The 16,508-nt window shown below is 43.6% G+C and overlaps 1 protein-coding gene across 1 annotated transcript in view; it reads right to left on the reverse strand.

The window, feature by feature from the left end:
- The window catches only part of tweek (transmembrane protein KIAA1109 homolog tweek), an 839,779-nt gene that overhangs the window by 507,309 nt on the left and 315,962 nt on the right, over positions 1 to 16,508 (reverse strand). The window contains 2 exon segments of the mRNA XM_080283669.1: positions 8,383 to 8,518; positions 10,706 to 10,854. Coding sequence (XP_080139795.1) covers positions 8,383 to 8,518; positions 10,706 to 10,854 — 285 coding nt within the window.

Here is a 16,508-nt window from a genome sequence, read left to right on the forward strand (position 1 = left end):
CTGAGGCCAATAATGACAGAAAATACATCATTTAAGAAATTTTAATGTCAGCCATGAGGAAGTCAGAGGAGGGAAGTGATGGAGGGACAGTGCTGGAATCATCTAAGGCAGAAGTGGAGAAGAAACTCTGAGCAAAGAGTTCTTCTTTATCAGTAGAAGAAATAGCTACAGAGCCATCAGGATGGAAAGGAAAAGCAAAGGATTATGAGGTAAAGTTGTTAGAAAGGTTTTTGACAAGGTGCTAGAAGGAGTGGGACGAATTCGAGTTGGAGCGCTCACAGCATTTTTTATGGATGAAATTAATTTTAGTAGAGCAAAGAACAGACTTAGCACAATTCCGTGCAGAAACATAAAAGAGATGAGATGAGAGGAGTGGGTTGGCTCCGGTACCTTTTGTAGGCCTTCTCCTTGTTGTGGAGAGCATTTGAACAAGCATGATTAAACCAAGTTTTTTTTGCATTAGTCAAAGGATAAGAGAAAGTAATATATGCTTCCATGCCCAAGAGTATAACCTCCGTTAAGCACAAGGCACACTCAGATGGCTCCCGGCCATGGAAGCAAAAATCATTCCAGGGAAAATCAAAGAAGTACTGCCTGAGGGCCTCCCAATCAGCAGTTCCAAAGTGCCACAACTGACGTTTCTTTGGAGGGTCCACAGGCAGTACTGGAGCGACAGGACAGGTTAAGGTGATAAGGTTGTGATCGGAAGCGCCCAACGGAGAGAAAAGATAACAGCATGTGCAGAAGGATTAGTTGTTAAGGAAGAGGTCAAGTATGTTGGAACTCACTCCATGGCAGTCAGGGATACAGGTAGGGTGCTGTACAAGTTGCTCTAGGTCATTATGGATAGAAAAGATGTAGGCTTGTTCACCAGGTGGATCAGTGAAAGAAGAAGAGAGCCAAAGGTGGTGGTGAACACTGAAATCTCCTAGAATGGAGACTTCAGAGAAAGGATGAATGGATAGAATGTGCTCCATCTTAGACGTAAGACAGTCAAAGAATTTTTCATAGTCAGTATGTATTAAGGGATAAGTAAACAGCACAGATATAATTTAGTCAGAGAATGACAGGAAAGCCAAAGCCAGAGAGCAGAGAAATCGGATGATTCAAGTTCAGGAACACGAGAACAAGCTATATCATTGTGTACATATGCACAACAGCCACCTTTGGCTTTGAAATGAGTATGGAGAAAGTAGAGGATACAAAGAAGGGTTTGCTATCAGTTGCCTCAGACAGCTGAGTGTCAGTTAGGATGAGAAGGTGAGGTTTAGAGGAGGAGAGGTGGTGCTCAACAGAGAGAAAGTTAGAGGAAAGGCTGCGAATGTTGCAGAAATGAAGAAGTGAGTCAGACAGTGGTTCCAGGCATCTCACTGGGTCGTCACCAGGAGAGTGGCAGATGGTGGGGGCATTTATGGTCCCTTCCCCCTCCCTGGGGACTCTGAGGCTTGTTGCTGAGATGCCATTTTGCTGATTTTGAACGGGAAATGTAGTGTGTAATGTGCATCTAGTTTGGTGTTGACAATAAGAGGAACTTGTATTGGAGAGCATGCTGGCCTACTCTCTGTATTATTAAAACAATGAAAAAGTTCGGCAAAGGGGGATGGTCAGAAGCTAGTCTTGAGGGCTGATGAAACAGGAGCTCCAGCTCTCCTTGTCACCAGCTTTCCATCCACCTTGGGAGTACTGCCTTGCCTGACTGGTGCTACAGTCTACATACATGCCCAATTCTCGCTCGGTACTTGCAACAGCCTGAGACAGGTATCTGCATGACAGTACGGGTAAAAGAAAAAAAACAGCAGAAGATGGTATGGGTGGGACAGAAGGTGCAATGGAAGGAGGTGGTGTTTTATCATGCCAACAATATCCTTGCCATCATCTGGCACCAAAACCAATATGTGATCCTGTTATCAACGGTTCAACGCCTCCTCGTGCACCTCACCAAGACTGTGGACTACTGCGGCGAGAAATGGGTTCACATTTGGAAACCGGAGCCAGTAACTGATTATATTATCAACATTCGGCAAGTGGACCGGTCTGACACCATGATTTCAAGTGTGGACTGTGCCAGGCCCATAATAATGTGGAACAAAAAACTTCTTTTCCAGCTTCTGGGTATAAGGGCACTGAACAACCACCTCCTTCATGCCAGCACAACAGGAACCAATGAAACATTCGAGGGGTTCAACAGAGAGCTGTGTAAGGAGCTGATCGGCACCCACGGACCTGATCGTGGGCCTCGCCAACATCCATGCAGCGGTGAAAACCCCCTGTGCCTCACCGAACGCCACTTCCCTAAATCTATCAATGCACATGGGACAAAAAGGAATCCCCAATGCAGGTGCCATGTCTGCCAGCACAGCAAGGCCACGGACCCAGCGGAAGGACACCAGGTACCAATGTGTGGAGTGTGATGTGGGGTTGTGCCTAATCCATGCTTTGTGGAGTATCACACCCTCCTCCACTTCTAAGTGTAACGTATGGAAGTGAAGCCTGGACGTTGCTGGAAGGACACAAGTCAAGAGTGAAAGCAATGGAAATGAGTTAATTAAGAGGAGCCTGTGGAGTCACATGGAGAGACAGGCTGACAAATGAGGATATAATGGAGCGTTGTGGTGTGGATGTGATAGGAAGCGTTAGGAGGAATATACTGAGGTGGTTTGGCCATTTGGAGAGGATGGAGGGTGAAAGACTGACGAAGAGAGTGTATGTGAGTGAGGTGGAGGGGGGAAGAGAGAGGGGGAGGCCGAGGATGAGATGGAGGGATGGGGTGGAGAGGTATATGAGAGAGGGGGATGTGAGTTGGGAGCGGGGCAGTGAAATAGCAGGGGACAGGGCAACGTGGAGGCGATTTGTTTGTGGCCACCCCGAACGGGATTGAGGCTTCTGGCAATAGATAGATAGATAGATATTGTCTAAAAAATGATGTTATGGGCAAATTTTACAGTGAAACAAAATAAAATAAATGCCCCATGTTTTGGTTTGATTTCTGAACTGGCACAAGGTCTCATTAGACATACGTAAGATAGGACTGTGTTTTTCGCAGAACCTACATCTTCAAGCGTGAAAAGTCTGCTTCGGGATTCAAGGCAGCGAAGGATCGGCTGACTTTGGCCTTAGGGGGCAATGCAGAGGGTGATGTTAAGCTTAGACCACTGCTGGTCTACAGCTACGAAAACTCCCGTGCACTGAAAAACACATCAAAGCCTTCTCTGCCCATCTATTGGAAGTCCTCCAAAAATGCATGGCTCACTTCTTCAATCTTTTATGACTACATCTATAACTATTTCTCCCCCTTCATCTCCCACTACACGAAATCTAACAGCCTAGCGAACAGGGCCCTGCTGCTAGTCGACAATGCTCCAGCACATCCACCAACCATGGTCGACTGGTGATAACGCCCAGGTAGTTTTCCTTCCCCCGAACACCACATCGCTGTTGCAGCCATGTGATCAAGGCGTGATTGCCACCTTCAAACAATATTACACAAGACAAGCCATGCCTTCGCTGTTGCGTGCTCGATGGGAAGGCAAAGCCGATGGACTGCAGGAATTCTGGAAGGCCTTTGATATTAAAAAAGGCTTTCAGATGATAGATGAAGCATGGCGGGAGATCTCCTCTTCTACTATGAATGCTGTTTGGAGGAAACAGTGGCCAGATGCAGTGCATGACTTCACTGGCTTTGCAGTGCACGATCCTGTTGACCTCGACAAGGAGATTGCTGCCCTTGCCAATGAGGCCGCGCTAGGAGATGGTGGAGAGGAATTGAAGCCAGAGGACATAATGGACCTTATGGAGTCTCACAACCAGGAGCTCTCTACCAAGGACCTCCTAGAGTTGGAGGAGAGGAGGACAGATGCTCCGGAGCCTGACTCTCCAGTCCCACCCACCCTGACCATTGCGGCACTTGAAAAGATTCTGGACTCATTTGAGCAAGCTATGGAGGTGGCCATTCAGCTTGACCCAGAGATGGACAGAAGCTACAAGGTGCGCAATGCTGTCAACGATGCAGTGAGATATTATGAGGAGCTTCTTCGAACAAAAAAATTAGTAGTCAAGCAACACAAAGTCACTGATTTTTTTGCTCCTAAGGCTCGGCCTGCTGCACCTGCTGTACTACGAGCTCTGCCTGCTCCACTTCCCTCAACTTCCTCCCAGCATCACCCCACTCCTTCGTCAGCCCTGGAGCCTCCTGATGTTCTGTCTGCATCACAACCACCTGCACCAGCACCATCAACAGCTTCACAAACACCTGCACCAGTCGAGGAAGTACCATAGGAGCAATAGGGTCCTACCATGTGATTTAGCACCACATCAATGACATGAATCTCCAGCCACGGCACAGGTCTATATTTAACTGTACAGTGTACTAATACTACAGTAATTAGTTGTATGTTTTATTTTTTTATGTATGTACAATAGTATAGTACTGTACTGTATATGTGTATTGCATACTTCTAAACAGGAGGGGTAAAGTTTAAGTGGGGGGTCCAATGGGGTTCTGGAATGCATCCCCCCCTTTATATGTATATTTCAATGGGGAAAATTGTTCCGATATGCAAAATTTTGGTTTACAAAAGTTTTTTTGGTCCCTATCCCTTTTGTATTTCGAGAACTCACTGTATAAAGGAAAAATTTCTGGTATTTTGAGCTATTCTCCACTACATCCTTGAAGTGAACCCAAACCTAGCACACTAGGCTAACTTTCAATGATACACACAAGTCTGAACCCATAATTAATAACCCCAGAAATGCATTATTATGGAATTTCCTTAATGGAATTATGCTCAATTCAACAGAAATTTTCTGTTAAATAGGGCAAATATAACAGAAAAAAATAATTCTGCTATCTCGGGCTTCCAATACATCTAAGTCTGTTAACTCTGCATATGTGCGGCTTTGCCTTCGTATTGCGGCCTTAATTGTGTGTTTTTTTTTTTAGTGAACCAAAGCTCTTATGAACCATGCCTAAGGTTCAGGAAATGACGAGGAAGGTGAGGCATTCTCTTGGCCAGAAATTGGGAACAACTGAGAAGATAGAGCAAGGAGTAAGCCCTGGGATGGTGATGTAAAGAAAACCCAAGTGTATGACCTAAGCAAACACAAGGACAAAATCAAGAAACTGAAACTGCAACCTGAGGTGGGTGCTAGTGTTACTGAAAAATCTAGAATGTTGGAAAGGCAGTCTCTGAGAAAAAAGAAGTTTGAAAAATTAGAGGAAGTGGTGTACAGCTGGTAAAAGCAAGAAAGAGCCCAGGGCTTGCCTGTGGGTAGGTCTGTGATATGGAGTACTGCACTGAGGTTTGCTGAGAACCTTTGAATCAAGGATTGTGTGGCTAGTGATGGGTGGATAACACAATTTTGTAGGCAACACAACATTATACACAAAAAAATTGTGGGTGAGAAGTGCAGTGCTGCCTTTGAAAGTGCTCGGCCTTTCCTTGAGGAACTAAAGAAGATTAAAAGGGAGACAGGCCTTCAGGACAGGCAAATTTATAATGCTGATGAAATTGGGCCTTTTTGGAAAGCCCTGCCTAACACCAAATGTGCTGAGAAAAGCCAGTCCAGTGTGAAAGGCAACAAGCAGAGCAAATCATGGGTGTCTGTGCTGTTGTGTGCAAATGCCGATGCTTCACACTGACTGAGGCCAATGGTTGTGGGAAATGAGAAGCAACCACAGGTAATGAGGCCCATCATGAACAGTTTGCCTGTAGACTATGACAGCAATACCAAGGCTTGGTTCACAGGCAGGATAACCAAGTCTTGGTTTTTATACTGCTTTGTGCCCTCAGTCAAGGGGTACCAGATGAGGGAGCACAAAGTGAGGCCAGGTGAGGTTAGGGCTCTGTTGCTGCTGGACCAGGTCCCAGCCCATCCCCCAGAGGAGGTGCAGACACCCATGATGGGAAGAACAAAGCCATGTTCCTGCCTGCTAACACAACTTCCATCCTGCAGCCCATGGACCAGGGGATCATCAACACCTTCAAGCGGCATTACAGGAGGCTGATGCTGGACGACATTCTGGTGGTAGAGATGGAGCCAGAGGAAGGACAGGACCCTAGAAGGCAGTGCAGTGATGAGGTATGGAAGAAACATAACATGCATGACATTGTGCTGAACATCAGGAAGGCATGGGACCTTGTGGCCACCAGGACACTTATTAATGGGTGGAATGTAATATTCTGCCAGAGGGAGCACAAGCAGCAGCAACAGGAGGCGGCAGCAGATTTTGAGGGCTTCTCTACAGGGGAGTGCAAGGGGGCCTTTCATCAAGCAGGGAAGGCATCCATGAATGGATGGATGTGGATGCTGGCAACCCTAGTTACCACATCCAGTCCGAAGAGGAAAATGTGGCAGAAATGACTACAGAGGAGACACAGGCTGAGGAGGAAGTCCAGGAGTCTACTAACAAAGTCAGACTATCCCAGGCCAGAGATAGTGTTTGACACTTTTGGATATCATCATTGACAGAAATCATGAGGATCTCCAGGTGTTTTACCCTTACCTGGGGGAAATAAAGACCAGAATTTGGAAGATCCAGAGGGATATGTATGCCCCAAAGCAGACAAAGATCAACGACTTCTTCAAGCCACCACTACCATGTAAACCTTAGGAAAGGAAGGACAGTTAGACATTAGACATTTCCATGCCATCCACCTCCAGCCTCCTCTCAACTGAAACTGATGTGTCTCTGTCCTCAACTTCTGCCTAAGGGACATCTACACCACCACCAACACCATCCCTTATGCTCCCTTGCCCCTCCATCACCCCAGTACCACCTCTAGTGCTGATGAAGGGTGACTCTGACAGTGCCTAAACCATCCTCAGGCCTGACACAGGTTTGGGAGGGCCAGTATGGCTACCTGTGTCAGACATATTTCAACCACAGATGCAGAACCCCTACTTTTGGTGGAAAGCCTTACTGTATTTTATTATCCTCATTTTCTATATTACAGTACTATATGTGTGTATATTTTATTACCAAGTCATTACTGTATGTACCACTGTTAACATGTACACAATAATGCATTTAACTGTGGGTATTAATTATGGGTTCAGACTGCTGTGTGTAGCATTGAGAGTTAGTATAGTTTGCTAGGTTTGGGAGCACACTATCAGAAACTAGGCCTGACCACTGACATCAGGGATTGGGTGGAAAGTTTCACAATATACCAGAAAAATTTCCTTTATATGGAGACTTGGTTATGGAATTCGACTTTGTGGAAAATTCGAGAAAACGGAATAGAGGTTGGCTGAATTTGTTTGTTAAATCAAGCATCTACTGTACTGTGATACACACTCAAATGAATGTTGGAAATGCTTGGACCTTGTTGGAAGGACACAAGTCAAGAGTGAGAGTGGTGAAAGAGAGTTGTCTGAAAGAAGCATATGGAGTTACATGTAGAGACAGGCTGACAAATAAGGAGGTAAAGGAGCATTGTGATACGGATGCAACAGCATTATGAGAATTACATCGAGATGGTCTGGCCATGTGGAGATGATGGAAAGTGAGAGAAAATGAGTAAGCCTGTATGTGAGTGAGGTGGGGGGGGGGGAAGAGATAGGGAGACCGAGGATGAGATGGATGGATGGAGTGAAGTACATGAAATTGGGGCTTGCGGAGGACATCAGAATGACAAGGGACAGGGTGACATGGAGGCAATTTGTTTGTGGGCAACTCGATATGGAAGATATAGACAGGCGGAGTCAGGAGTCAAGAAACATACTGGTGAGTGAATGAGTATGGATTACTTAACTGGGAATGCTGTTACGTTGCTTAGGTTCCCCCCCACCCTTCGTTTTCATTTTCTCTCTTTTTCTCTCTGAACTGTACCTAACCCCAACCTTGAGTGGGAAAAGACATTGGAATAATGATGACGAGAATGATGGTGATGCTGACAATGACAGTGATGATGTTATTAACTTGTGGGTAATGGGGAAGTGGAAAACATTCAACTCAGCCTCCAGCTTGAGTTCAATTCAAATGGAGTGTCTTTCCCACTAAACCATCAGACTGAAAATGTTATTAAAAAAAAAAAAAAAAAGAAGAAGTGAAAAGTACGAGAACCATTAACAGGAGTAGATACGTACAGTATGTGGACGTGCTGGCATTAGAAGTACCTGGAGATGACTTGACCATGTAGTGAGAACTATGATGGAGAGACTGAATAGGAGTGTATATGAGTGAGGTGGAGGGGAAGATGGGGAGGAGGAGACTGAGGAGTGAGGTGGAGCCATAGGGTGGAGAGATATAAAAATAGAGGTGGTGCAAGTTGGAGGGATGATTACTTGATAGTGCAGTAAAGATGAATGGAGACAATCCGTTTACGGCCACCATTTACAGGATTAAAGTGTCTGGCTATAGACAGATAGCCAGTGACTTACTTGAAGGTGAGGGATGAATGTACAGCAATCATCTCAGCCTCCAACTTGAGGCCACTCAAGGTTGCCAATAGTTTGGTCTTATGTATCTTGGCCAACCCAAATACCAGCAGTGGCATACGTTCTCCAGAGATCAGTCCTGGAATGTGGATGGAGAAAAAAAAAAAATTAATTTCCAACCATAGCTATGATTTAACCCGCCGCGTGCCGGCTAATTTAAGCCTTCTGGGTCACCCCAGTGCCGGCCATTTTTTGACCTTTTTTTTTTTTTGGCGAAAATGATAGATTTTGATGTGGAAACAACGAATTTCGCCATTAAAATGCTCACCGAGGGTAGGAAATTGGTTTTATTGAGTCCTGCATACTCGTATACGGGTATACCCACTCTCTCACGCTCACCACGTACGTGAGAGAAAGCCATTTTCTATGTAAGGTACACTCAGGTGTTTATGCTGGAAAGGTATAGCAATGTTCAGTACACTTTTCTGATCACTTATTACTTCAGCATCTATCACAATTTGCATGTCTTTCTCACTGTGAATGCATTATCTTACACTTACTTGAAGATAGGTACAACCTGACTTCATTACGTACAGTCCTGGCACTTACAAGAAGGTATTTGCAACTTGACTTCACTATATACTCCTTACACATACAAGAAAATATTTACAACTTACACTTACATGAAAATATTTACAAAATGCCTTCACTATGTACAGCACTGGGTGAGGCACACAGGCAGAGTGAGGCAGAGCAAGCATGAGGGGGGGAGCGAGTGAGTGTATTGTCTTGACAGCCAAGGGGATGGCAGAGGAACAGTTACCTTACATGCCTGCCAATTTTTAGCCGTGAATCTTGAAAAATGCGGTCACAGTGGTTTTTTTATTTTAGACCGTTTTAAAACAGCATTGACACTGGCCGCGGCATCATGACAGACCGTTTTCAAACAGCACCGGCACGCAGTGGGTTAAAATCTGATTTAGAGAGATCAGCCCTGCAATATACAAAATCCTTATATACAGATATAGTAATATCTTACCTGTTCTTCTCCACAAAAAATTTGTGCTGAAGAACAAGTCTGTACAGTACGTATCATGCTCGACTCATAAAACATTACAACCATTAAGATTAGCCTCAAAAACATATGTGTAAATAGCATTAACTGGACACACTGAGTGGTGACCAGCCACAGATGAGAGATCCAATACTGGTAGGTATTCTACCCATAGCAGCAGTAAATTAACCATGTCAGATGTCAGTATGTTTTCAGGGAACCTTACATACAGGAGGAATGATAGAAGAAAACCAAAGACAAATATGTTATTTGCAGATAACATATCTTAAGTGACTCCAAAAGAAATTAAATAAATCAGGGTAAGTGAGCAAAAAATTAGCCAAAACTAGGGAACTTCATTCCTACCTCATAACTATGGCTCAGTGGATTTCATGCAACCATGACTTAATACAGTATCCAAGTTGTGGGAGAGGCCCAGTTCCATCAGGTGAAAACAAACCAATTATTGACAAATCAATCCTCCAATCTGATGGCAATCAACTGAGAGAAAACGGTTGTCAGGCTACAACATGGAATATGCAGTAATAACTTAAGTAACTGATTTCTACTTTATAACTAAGGCCTACTAAATTCCAAGCCACCACTATTAATCATTTAAGGTGTGGGAGTGGCCCAGTTCTGTCAGGCAAAAATAAACTGACTATAGCTGTTGTTGTTGAATAAAACCAGTCTGTCTGGGCAAGCAGACTCATCAACTGCAAGCAAGCAACCATCCCTGCATGGCTATCCCATGCAGTGAAACAATGTTCCCTTGTAGAAGACAGTGCCTCACCACAGCCAGGTGCTGGAAGCAGTGTGGAGGTTTGGTTCCTGGATGGACACCGCATTTGTGTCTCTTCACCTGGTTAACAGGGCACCACAGAAAGCTCCACATCACCCCATTATGTGGCTATATGGTTACCATCTTGCAGTGTAATTGGTTTCCTGGATTATCAAAAACCATTAGGCTTGTCACTCAATGTAGAGCTACCTGAAGTGGAAAGAAGAGTAATAAAAAGTGACAGAAAGGATGAGAGAAATAGGGAGAGAAATAAAAAAACAAAAGTGAAAGAAGTAGGCGGCGCTACATGAAGTGTATGGATGATGGTTACGATCACCTACCACCACTGACTTAGTCAAATAAATTTTCTAATCTGACTATATATGCCCATTAACTAAGCTGAAAGAATCAGGGATCCCTGTCAGCTTAGACTGAATGTACCAAAGAGAATCTAGACACTGTGATGTAAAGAGAGGTGTGGATATCCTTACCAAGTTCTTTAGTCTTGTCAGCTACAACAGGTGGGGAGGTAACACCAGTCGTGTGTCCAGCCTCAATGTCTGGCTGCTTACTCTCTTTGAGGATGTCGTACTTCCGGCTGCCCTTGTACCCATCTGATGTGTCCCCAGTGACAGATGATCTAAGAGATATGTTACATTTATACAGTATATACAGCACACCCATGTTTTACAACTGGCATAAATTTTTGGAAATTGACTGTATAACAATTTTATTTAAAATTTTCCAATGCACCAACTGCATGGGCAAGAAAAATGCTTGTATTACAAAAAATCAGGCATCACAGTGATCATATAACCATAAGAACAATTGTAAAGCCCCCCCTAACAAAAAATAAATACATAAATAAACAAATTCTTACTGATCAAGTATGTGAAATGATTGTAAACCATGCAAAATTGTACATACATAAAATCAATTAATTCAAATGGAGCCATGTATTCTCTTAAGAATGCCCTATAATGAAGCTGGCCATGGTACGGCTGGAGTTTTGTATGGACTGGTCACTAATCCAAAAGCCATAATTAGCTAATTATAATACTTTCCAACACCTGCTGAAACCTATTTATTTTCCTCAAGGTTGTTATGCTTCCAGCTGCCCCTGTATCCATCTGGGGTCCCTCCAATGATGCATGAGCAAAGACTTGATATACATACTACTCATATTATGACTGAGAATGGCAACATAATAGTCAATCCCTCTTTGAGATATACAGGCCTCAGGCTAGAGCACCTCAGTCCAGCACATTTAAGGGTAGACAACCAGCCTGCTTCCCTTGGTGGTATTCCATAATCAGAAACCCCCCAGTCACCTCATGGGCATCAAATCTATGCACAGTTGCTATTATGACTGAAGCATTCCAACCATTAGAGCACCAGGCATCTTACATGACAAGGGTGTTATTTGTATCATTCGTATCATTTCAAAGGAACATGCTTGCATGTGTTGGCCTTGGTTGCCTAATGATGGCTGTCCATGCTACTTGATCTCTGGCAGCCTCCTTATTCAGTCCCTTATCACTGAGGCCACATCTACGACCTCGTTCCACGTCTTTTTTGGTCTGCCTCTCACAACCCTACTCCCAACATCGACACTTCTCACTTTCCACACCCAACTATCATTTTCCATTCTCTCCATAAGCACAAACTATTTCAATCTGTTCCTCCTCATCACAACAACAATACACTCCAGTCCCATCCTCTTCAATCATAAACTTCGCCTCCAAAGGCCTGCCATTCAAGGACACACTACACATCCATCTAATCACTGTCATTTCTGTAGCTATAGCTGAGCCTATGAATATCCTCTTCCTTTACTGCCCATATCTCATTACCATACAGCACTACACCCCTAACACATGCAACATTAAAAGACCCCTTAGCACGGAGGGAGAGCCCTCTCAGTGTCATATTCCATATCACTGATATTCTATACTGGGGATACTGCCAAATCAACTTCAGATATAGCAGTGGAAAAGCAAACTTTTCTGTAATTTGCTGTGAACTTTAGAGAAGAAAAGGCATAGTGTGTGAGGACTAACTGTATTCTTTACCCAGGCCTAAATTCCAAGAAGATGGCCAAAAGCAAATCATCTCGATATTACCTAATCCTCTGCCATCTGGCTGCCATCCCTCAAATTCACACCACCCACATTCATATACCTCTCCACCACATCCCTCATCTCTTCCTCAGTCTACATCCCTCGGTGGTATTACAAGATCAATTAGCCTCCAGTCACCTCGACAGAATCATTCATTCATTCTTTCATCATCTAATTCCGAATTGCCTTATGAGATGCATAGGAGCCCTGGGCTAAGCTAGCTGGTACTAACATTTAAGATGAGTGACCAGCCAGAGACGAGTGACCAGTTAGAGACAGGGAAGGAAATTTATTGACCAAAGATGGAGATATTAAAAATAGATGGAAAGAGCATTTTCAGACAGTTCTTAATAGACCAATACCACCAGAAGAGGATATACCGTCTGCTCAGGAAGATTTAAATATAGAAACAGGAGAGTTAAGGCTTGCAGAAGTGGAGAAAGTAGTAAAACAGTTAAAGAATAATAAGGCACCAGGGGAGGATGGTTTATTTCCGGAAATGTTTAAAGTGGAGGGGGATAGATTAATAATGATCTTGACCAAGCTATTCAATAAGATATGGGTGACGGGGTTACTACCATCAGTTTGGAAGAATGGTGTAATTGTTAAAGTTCCGAAGAAGGGAGACCTGAGTGAATGTGGTAATTGGAGGGGAATCTCTTTGTCACCGATAGCTTTGAAAGTTTTCAGTAGAGTGTTGTTAAATTGGTTGGAGCCGGTGGTTGAGGGTATTCTGAGGGATGAACAGGCTGGTTTTAGAAAGGGACGTGGTTGCAATGATCAGATCTTTATAGTTAGGCATTTGATGCAGCAAGTTAATGAAATGAGAGTACCGTTAAGTCTTTGTTTTGTTGATTTTGAAAAGGCTTTTGATAGTGTTTCGAGAGAGACTATGGGGAAGATCATGAGACATTATGGAATACCAGAGGAGTTTGTGAGGGTCATTATGAACATGCATGAGGACACATTTTGTAAAGTGATGGTTGATGGTTGTCTGAGTGATTCGTTTGAAGTCAAGTCCGGAGTAATTCAAGGTGGTGTTCTATCGCCTTTACTATTTATATTGGTCATTGATTACATTATGAAACGCGTTGGAACAGAAACCAGTGCAGGTATACTTTGGGGAGAGAACAGGAAACTTTTGGATTTAGATTATGCAGATGATATAGTTTTGATTTGTGATGGGCCAGAAGAGATGCAGAGAGTGTTGGACTGTTTGGTGAGTGAAGGTCGCAAGGTGGGTTTGGTTATTAATTGTGGAAAAACTGAAATAATCAATATGAATATGGAAAATGCACAGGAATGTGTAATTGGAGGTATGGTTGTAAAGCAAGTTGATAGGTTTAAATATTTAGGTACTTATTTAGCCAAGGATGGTTCTTTGAACTTTGAATTCGAGGAAAGGTTAAAGAAGGCTAATCAGGCAATGGGAATGCTTAAAAATATTTGGAATAATAACAATTTCTCTGTGCATACAAAAATCAAACTTTATAAGGTAATGGTTAGGAGTATCTTAATTTATGGACACGAGTCTTGGTACAGCACAGTGACTATGGAAAATAAATTCTTGGTGTTTGAAAATAAAGCACTTAGAAGAATATTAGGAGTTAAGTGGTGGGAAAGGATACCAAATAGTAGAATTAGAGAAATAACGGGAGTGCAGCCGATCGATGAATATGTTAGATTCTCACGATGGAAGTGGCTAGGACATGTGTACAGGAGACAGGGAATAGTACGAGGTACACCAGGGTGGGTGGCACTTGGTAGGAGAGGTAGAGGAAGGCCAAAAGAGACGTGGGTGAGGACAATGAGACGGGAAGCTGGAGATGAGTGTTGGGGAGATCTTGAGGAGTTAGCACAAGATAGGATGTGGTGGTGTGAGTTCATCGAGGCCCTATGCATCCCCGAGGGTGCCACAGGAAATGATTGACTGATTGATTGACCAGCCTCACTCATCCCTGAGTGGCATTATGTGAGCAATAAGCCCCAACCACCCCTTGGATATAAAGCTGCACCGGCTCAATCCGATTGGAATGCCTTAACCCTTTCGCACGTGGATAAGTTAATAAGTTTTCTGGGACATAACGTGCCGGCTTTTCTCCCCTCCCCCCCACCCGCCACGCGCTCCAAAAATGTGTATTCTTGGCTTATTTTCACCACCCAACCATATTTATTTTGCCACAAAACCCACATATTCTTATTTGTCGGTTTCTTCTACACAATAAGCAAAAAGAAAACCAAAAAAACAAAAAAAACACTATACTTATGTTAGGGCCACGTGAATAAACATTCAGAAGCATACATCTCACTTCCCAACATCATAAGTTAAATGTTTACTAATCAGTCTCTACATGTTGTAAAATCATTTCGAATGCCAGAGGTCCCAGTTTGATGTGAGGTATGGTGTTTGAGTAAAAAGCAAAAAAATAAAACCCATTTCCAACAGACAATAGATTTTTTTATTCAGTGAACTCTAGCAAAAAACTTTTCTCGCCATGGTTATGTTTTCATTTTATCATCCTGTGCAGAATTTCATTGGCTTTCATCTGAGCCCACAATGGTGATCCTAGGCCTCATAGTTTTCGAGAAAAATGCAAAAAATTATGGTGTACCCACGCCGTGTCATGACTGTATGGCAGTTTCCTGCCTTCCTCTAAGCTACTGCATGTATTTCACCTACTCTTTGTACACTAGATATGCACACTATATTCACATAATTCACTGTCACATTTGGTGCAGGGTAGAGACAGTGTAGTTGATTAGAAACAGTAGCACAATCTTCGTTGGGCCAACGGCTGGAAACGACCAGGAATGCTTCACAAACACCAAATTTCCTATTGCAAACACCAAATCTAATCACAACAGTGCCCAAACACTATACACAAGCACTACTGGTACAGTGAAATATGTTGCACGGCCGGGACAGAGGTAAGAGTGGAAATTTAAAGGGACAGACACGTGCAGTACCTTCCCCACCCACAGCTCAATTGGTACTGAATAACCTGTCTGCTCTCTTGCTGGTATCAGGACCCAAAGTTGCCATCTCATTACTTTTGACGAGGAGCAGGGAAGCTATGATGCCCCCAAAAATGACGCCGATCAGCTGAAAACTTTTCCTCTGACGAAAGTTTTTATGCTTTAATGATGCCAAAAGCATCAATGTGTACTGTCGCAGCCAGACCCTAATGACGACAAACACGTCATTGTGTACGAGGAGGTTAATTACCCACTAAACCACCAGGTGCCATAATTTGGTTATGAGGTAAGTAAATGGTTTCCTGCTGTACAGGAAACAATTTGGCTTGTCACTCAGTGTATAGTCACCAACAGACAGAAGAAAGAGGAAAGAAAGAAGGAAAGCATAGAGGAAAGGGCAGTCACCTGAGACCAGCACTACATCGAGTGAGTGGATGGTGAGTGCCCCCACCTACCACAAACCTTTACAAAGCCATGACCACAACTGGGGTATTCTAATCACCAGACCACATTTTGCCTTTTTTGAGGCGTAGACACCCGAGACTAGGCTATCCTATGCTTGTCCATTTAAAAGTAGATGACCTGCCTACTTCCACTGATGGCATTACACAGGCAAAATGCTTCCTGTCACCTCTAAAGGACTGAAGCTATGCAAGGCCATCACTTCAACCTGGGCATTTTAACCACTCACTGCCCAAAGCACTGTATGAAAATGAGTTAGACAATCAAAGGGCAATATCATCCCAGAGTTATCTTCCATTACCTTGGGGATGGACAAGGTATAAGTCAAAAACAAAAAGGGGCTAAAGTGCAATCCTCCAAATCAGAATTCCAAATTTCCAAGAATACCACTTTTCCAAAAGATTTTGAAAGGTGTTAGATAAATGGAAAAAAAAAAACTTTCTATCTATCTATCTATTGCCAGACACTTTAATCCCATAAGGGGTGGCCACAAACAAATCACTTCCATGTCACCCTGTCCCCTGCCATTCCATTGCCCTCCCCCCAGCTCACACACCCCTCTCTCATATACCTCTCTACTCCATCCCTTCATCTCATCCTCAGCCTTCCCCTCCCTCTCGCCCCCTCCACCTCACTCACATATACTCTCCTCGTTAGTCTCTCACTCTCCATCCTCTCCACATGGCCAAACCACTTCAGTGTATTTCTCCTAATGCTATCTATCACATCCACATCC

This window comes from Coenobita brevimanus, chromosome 98 (assembly GCF_032717465.1).
Source record: "Coenobita brevimanus isolate Jiangsu-jjx chromosome 98, ASM3271746v2, whole genome shotgun sequence".
In the NCBI taxonomy this organism is placed as follows: domain Eukaryota; kingdom Metazoa; phylum Arthropoda; class Malacostraca; order Decapoda; family Coenobitidae; genus Coenobita; species Coenobita brevimanus.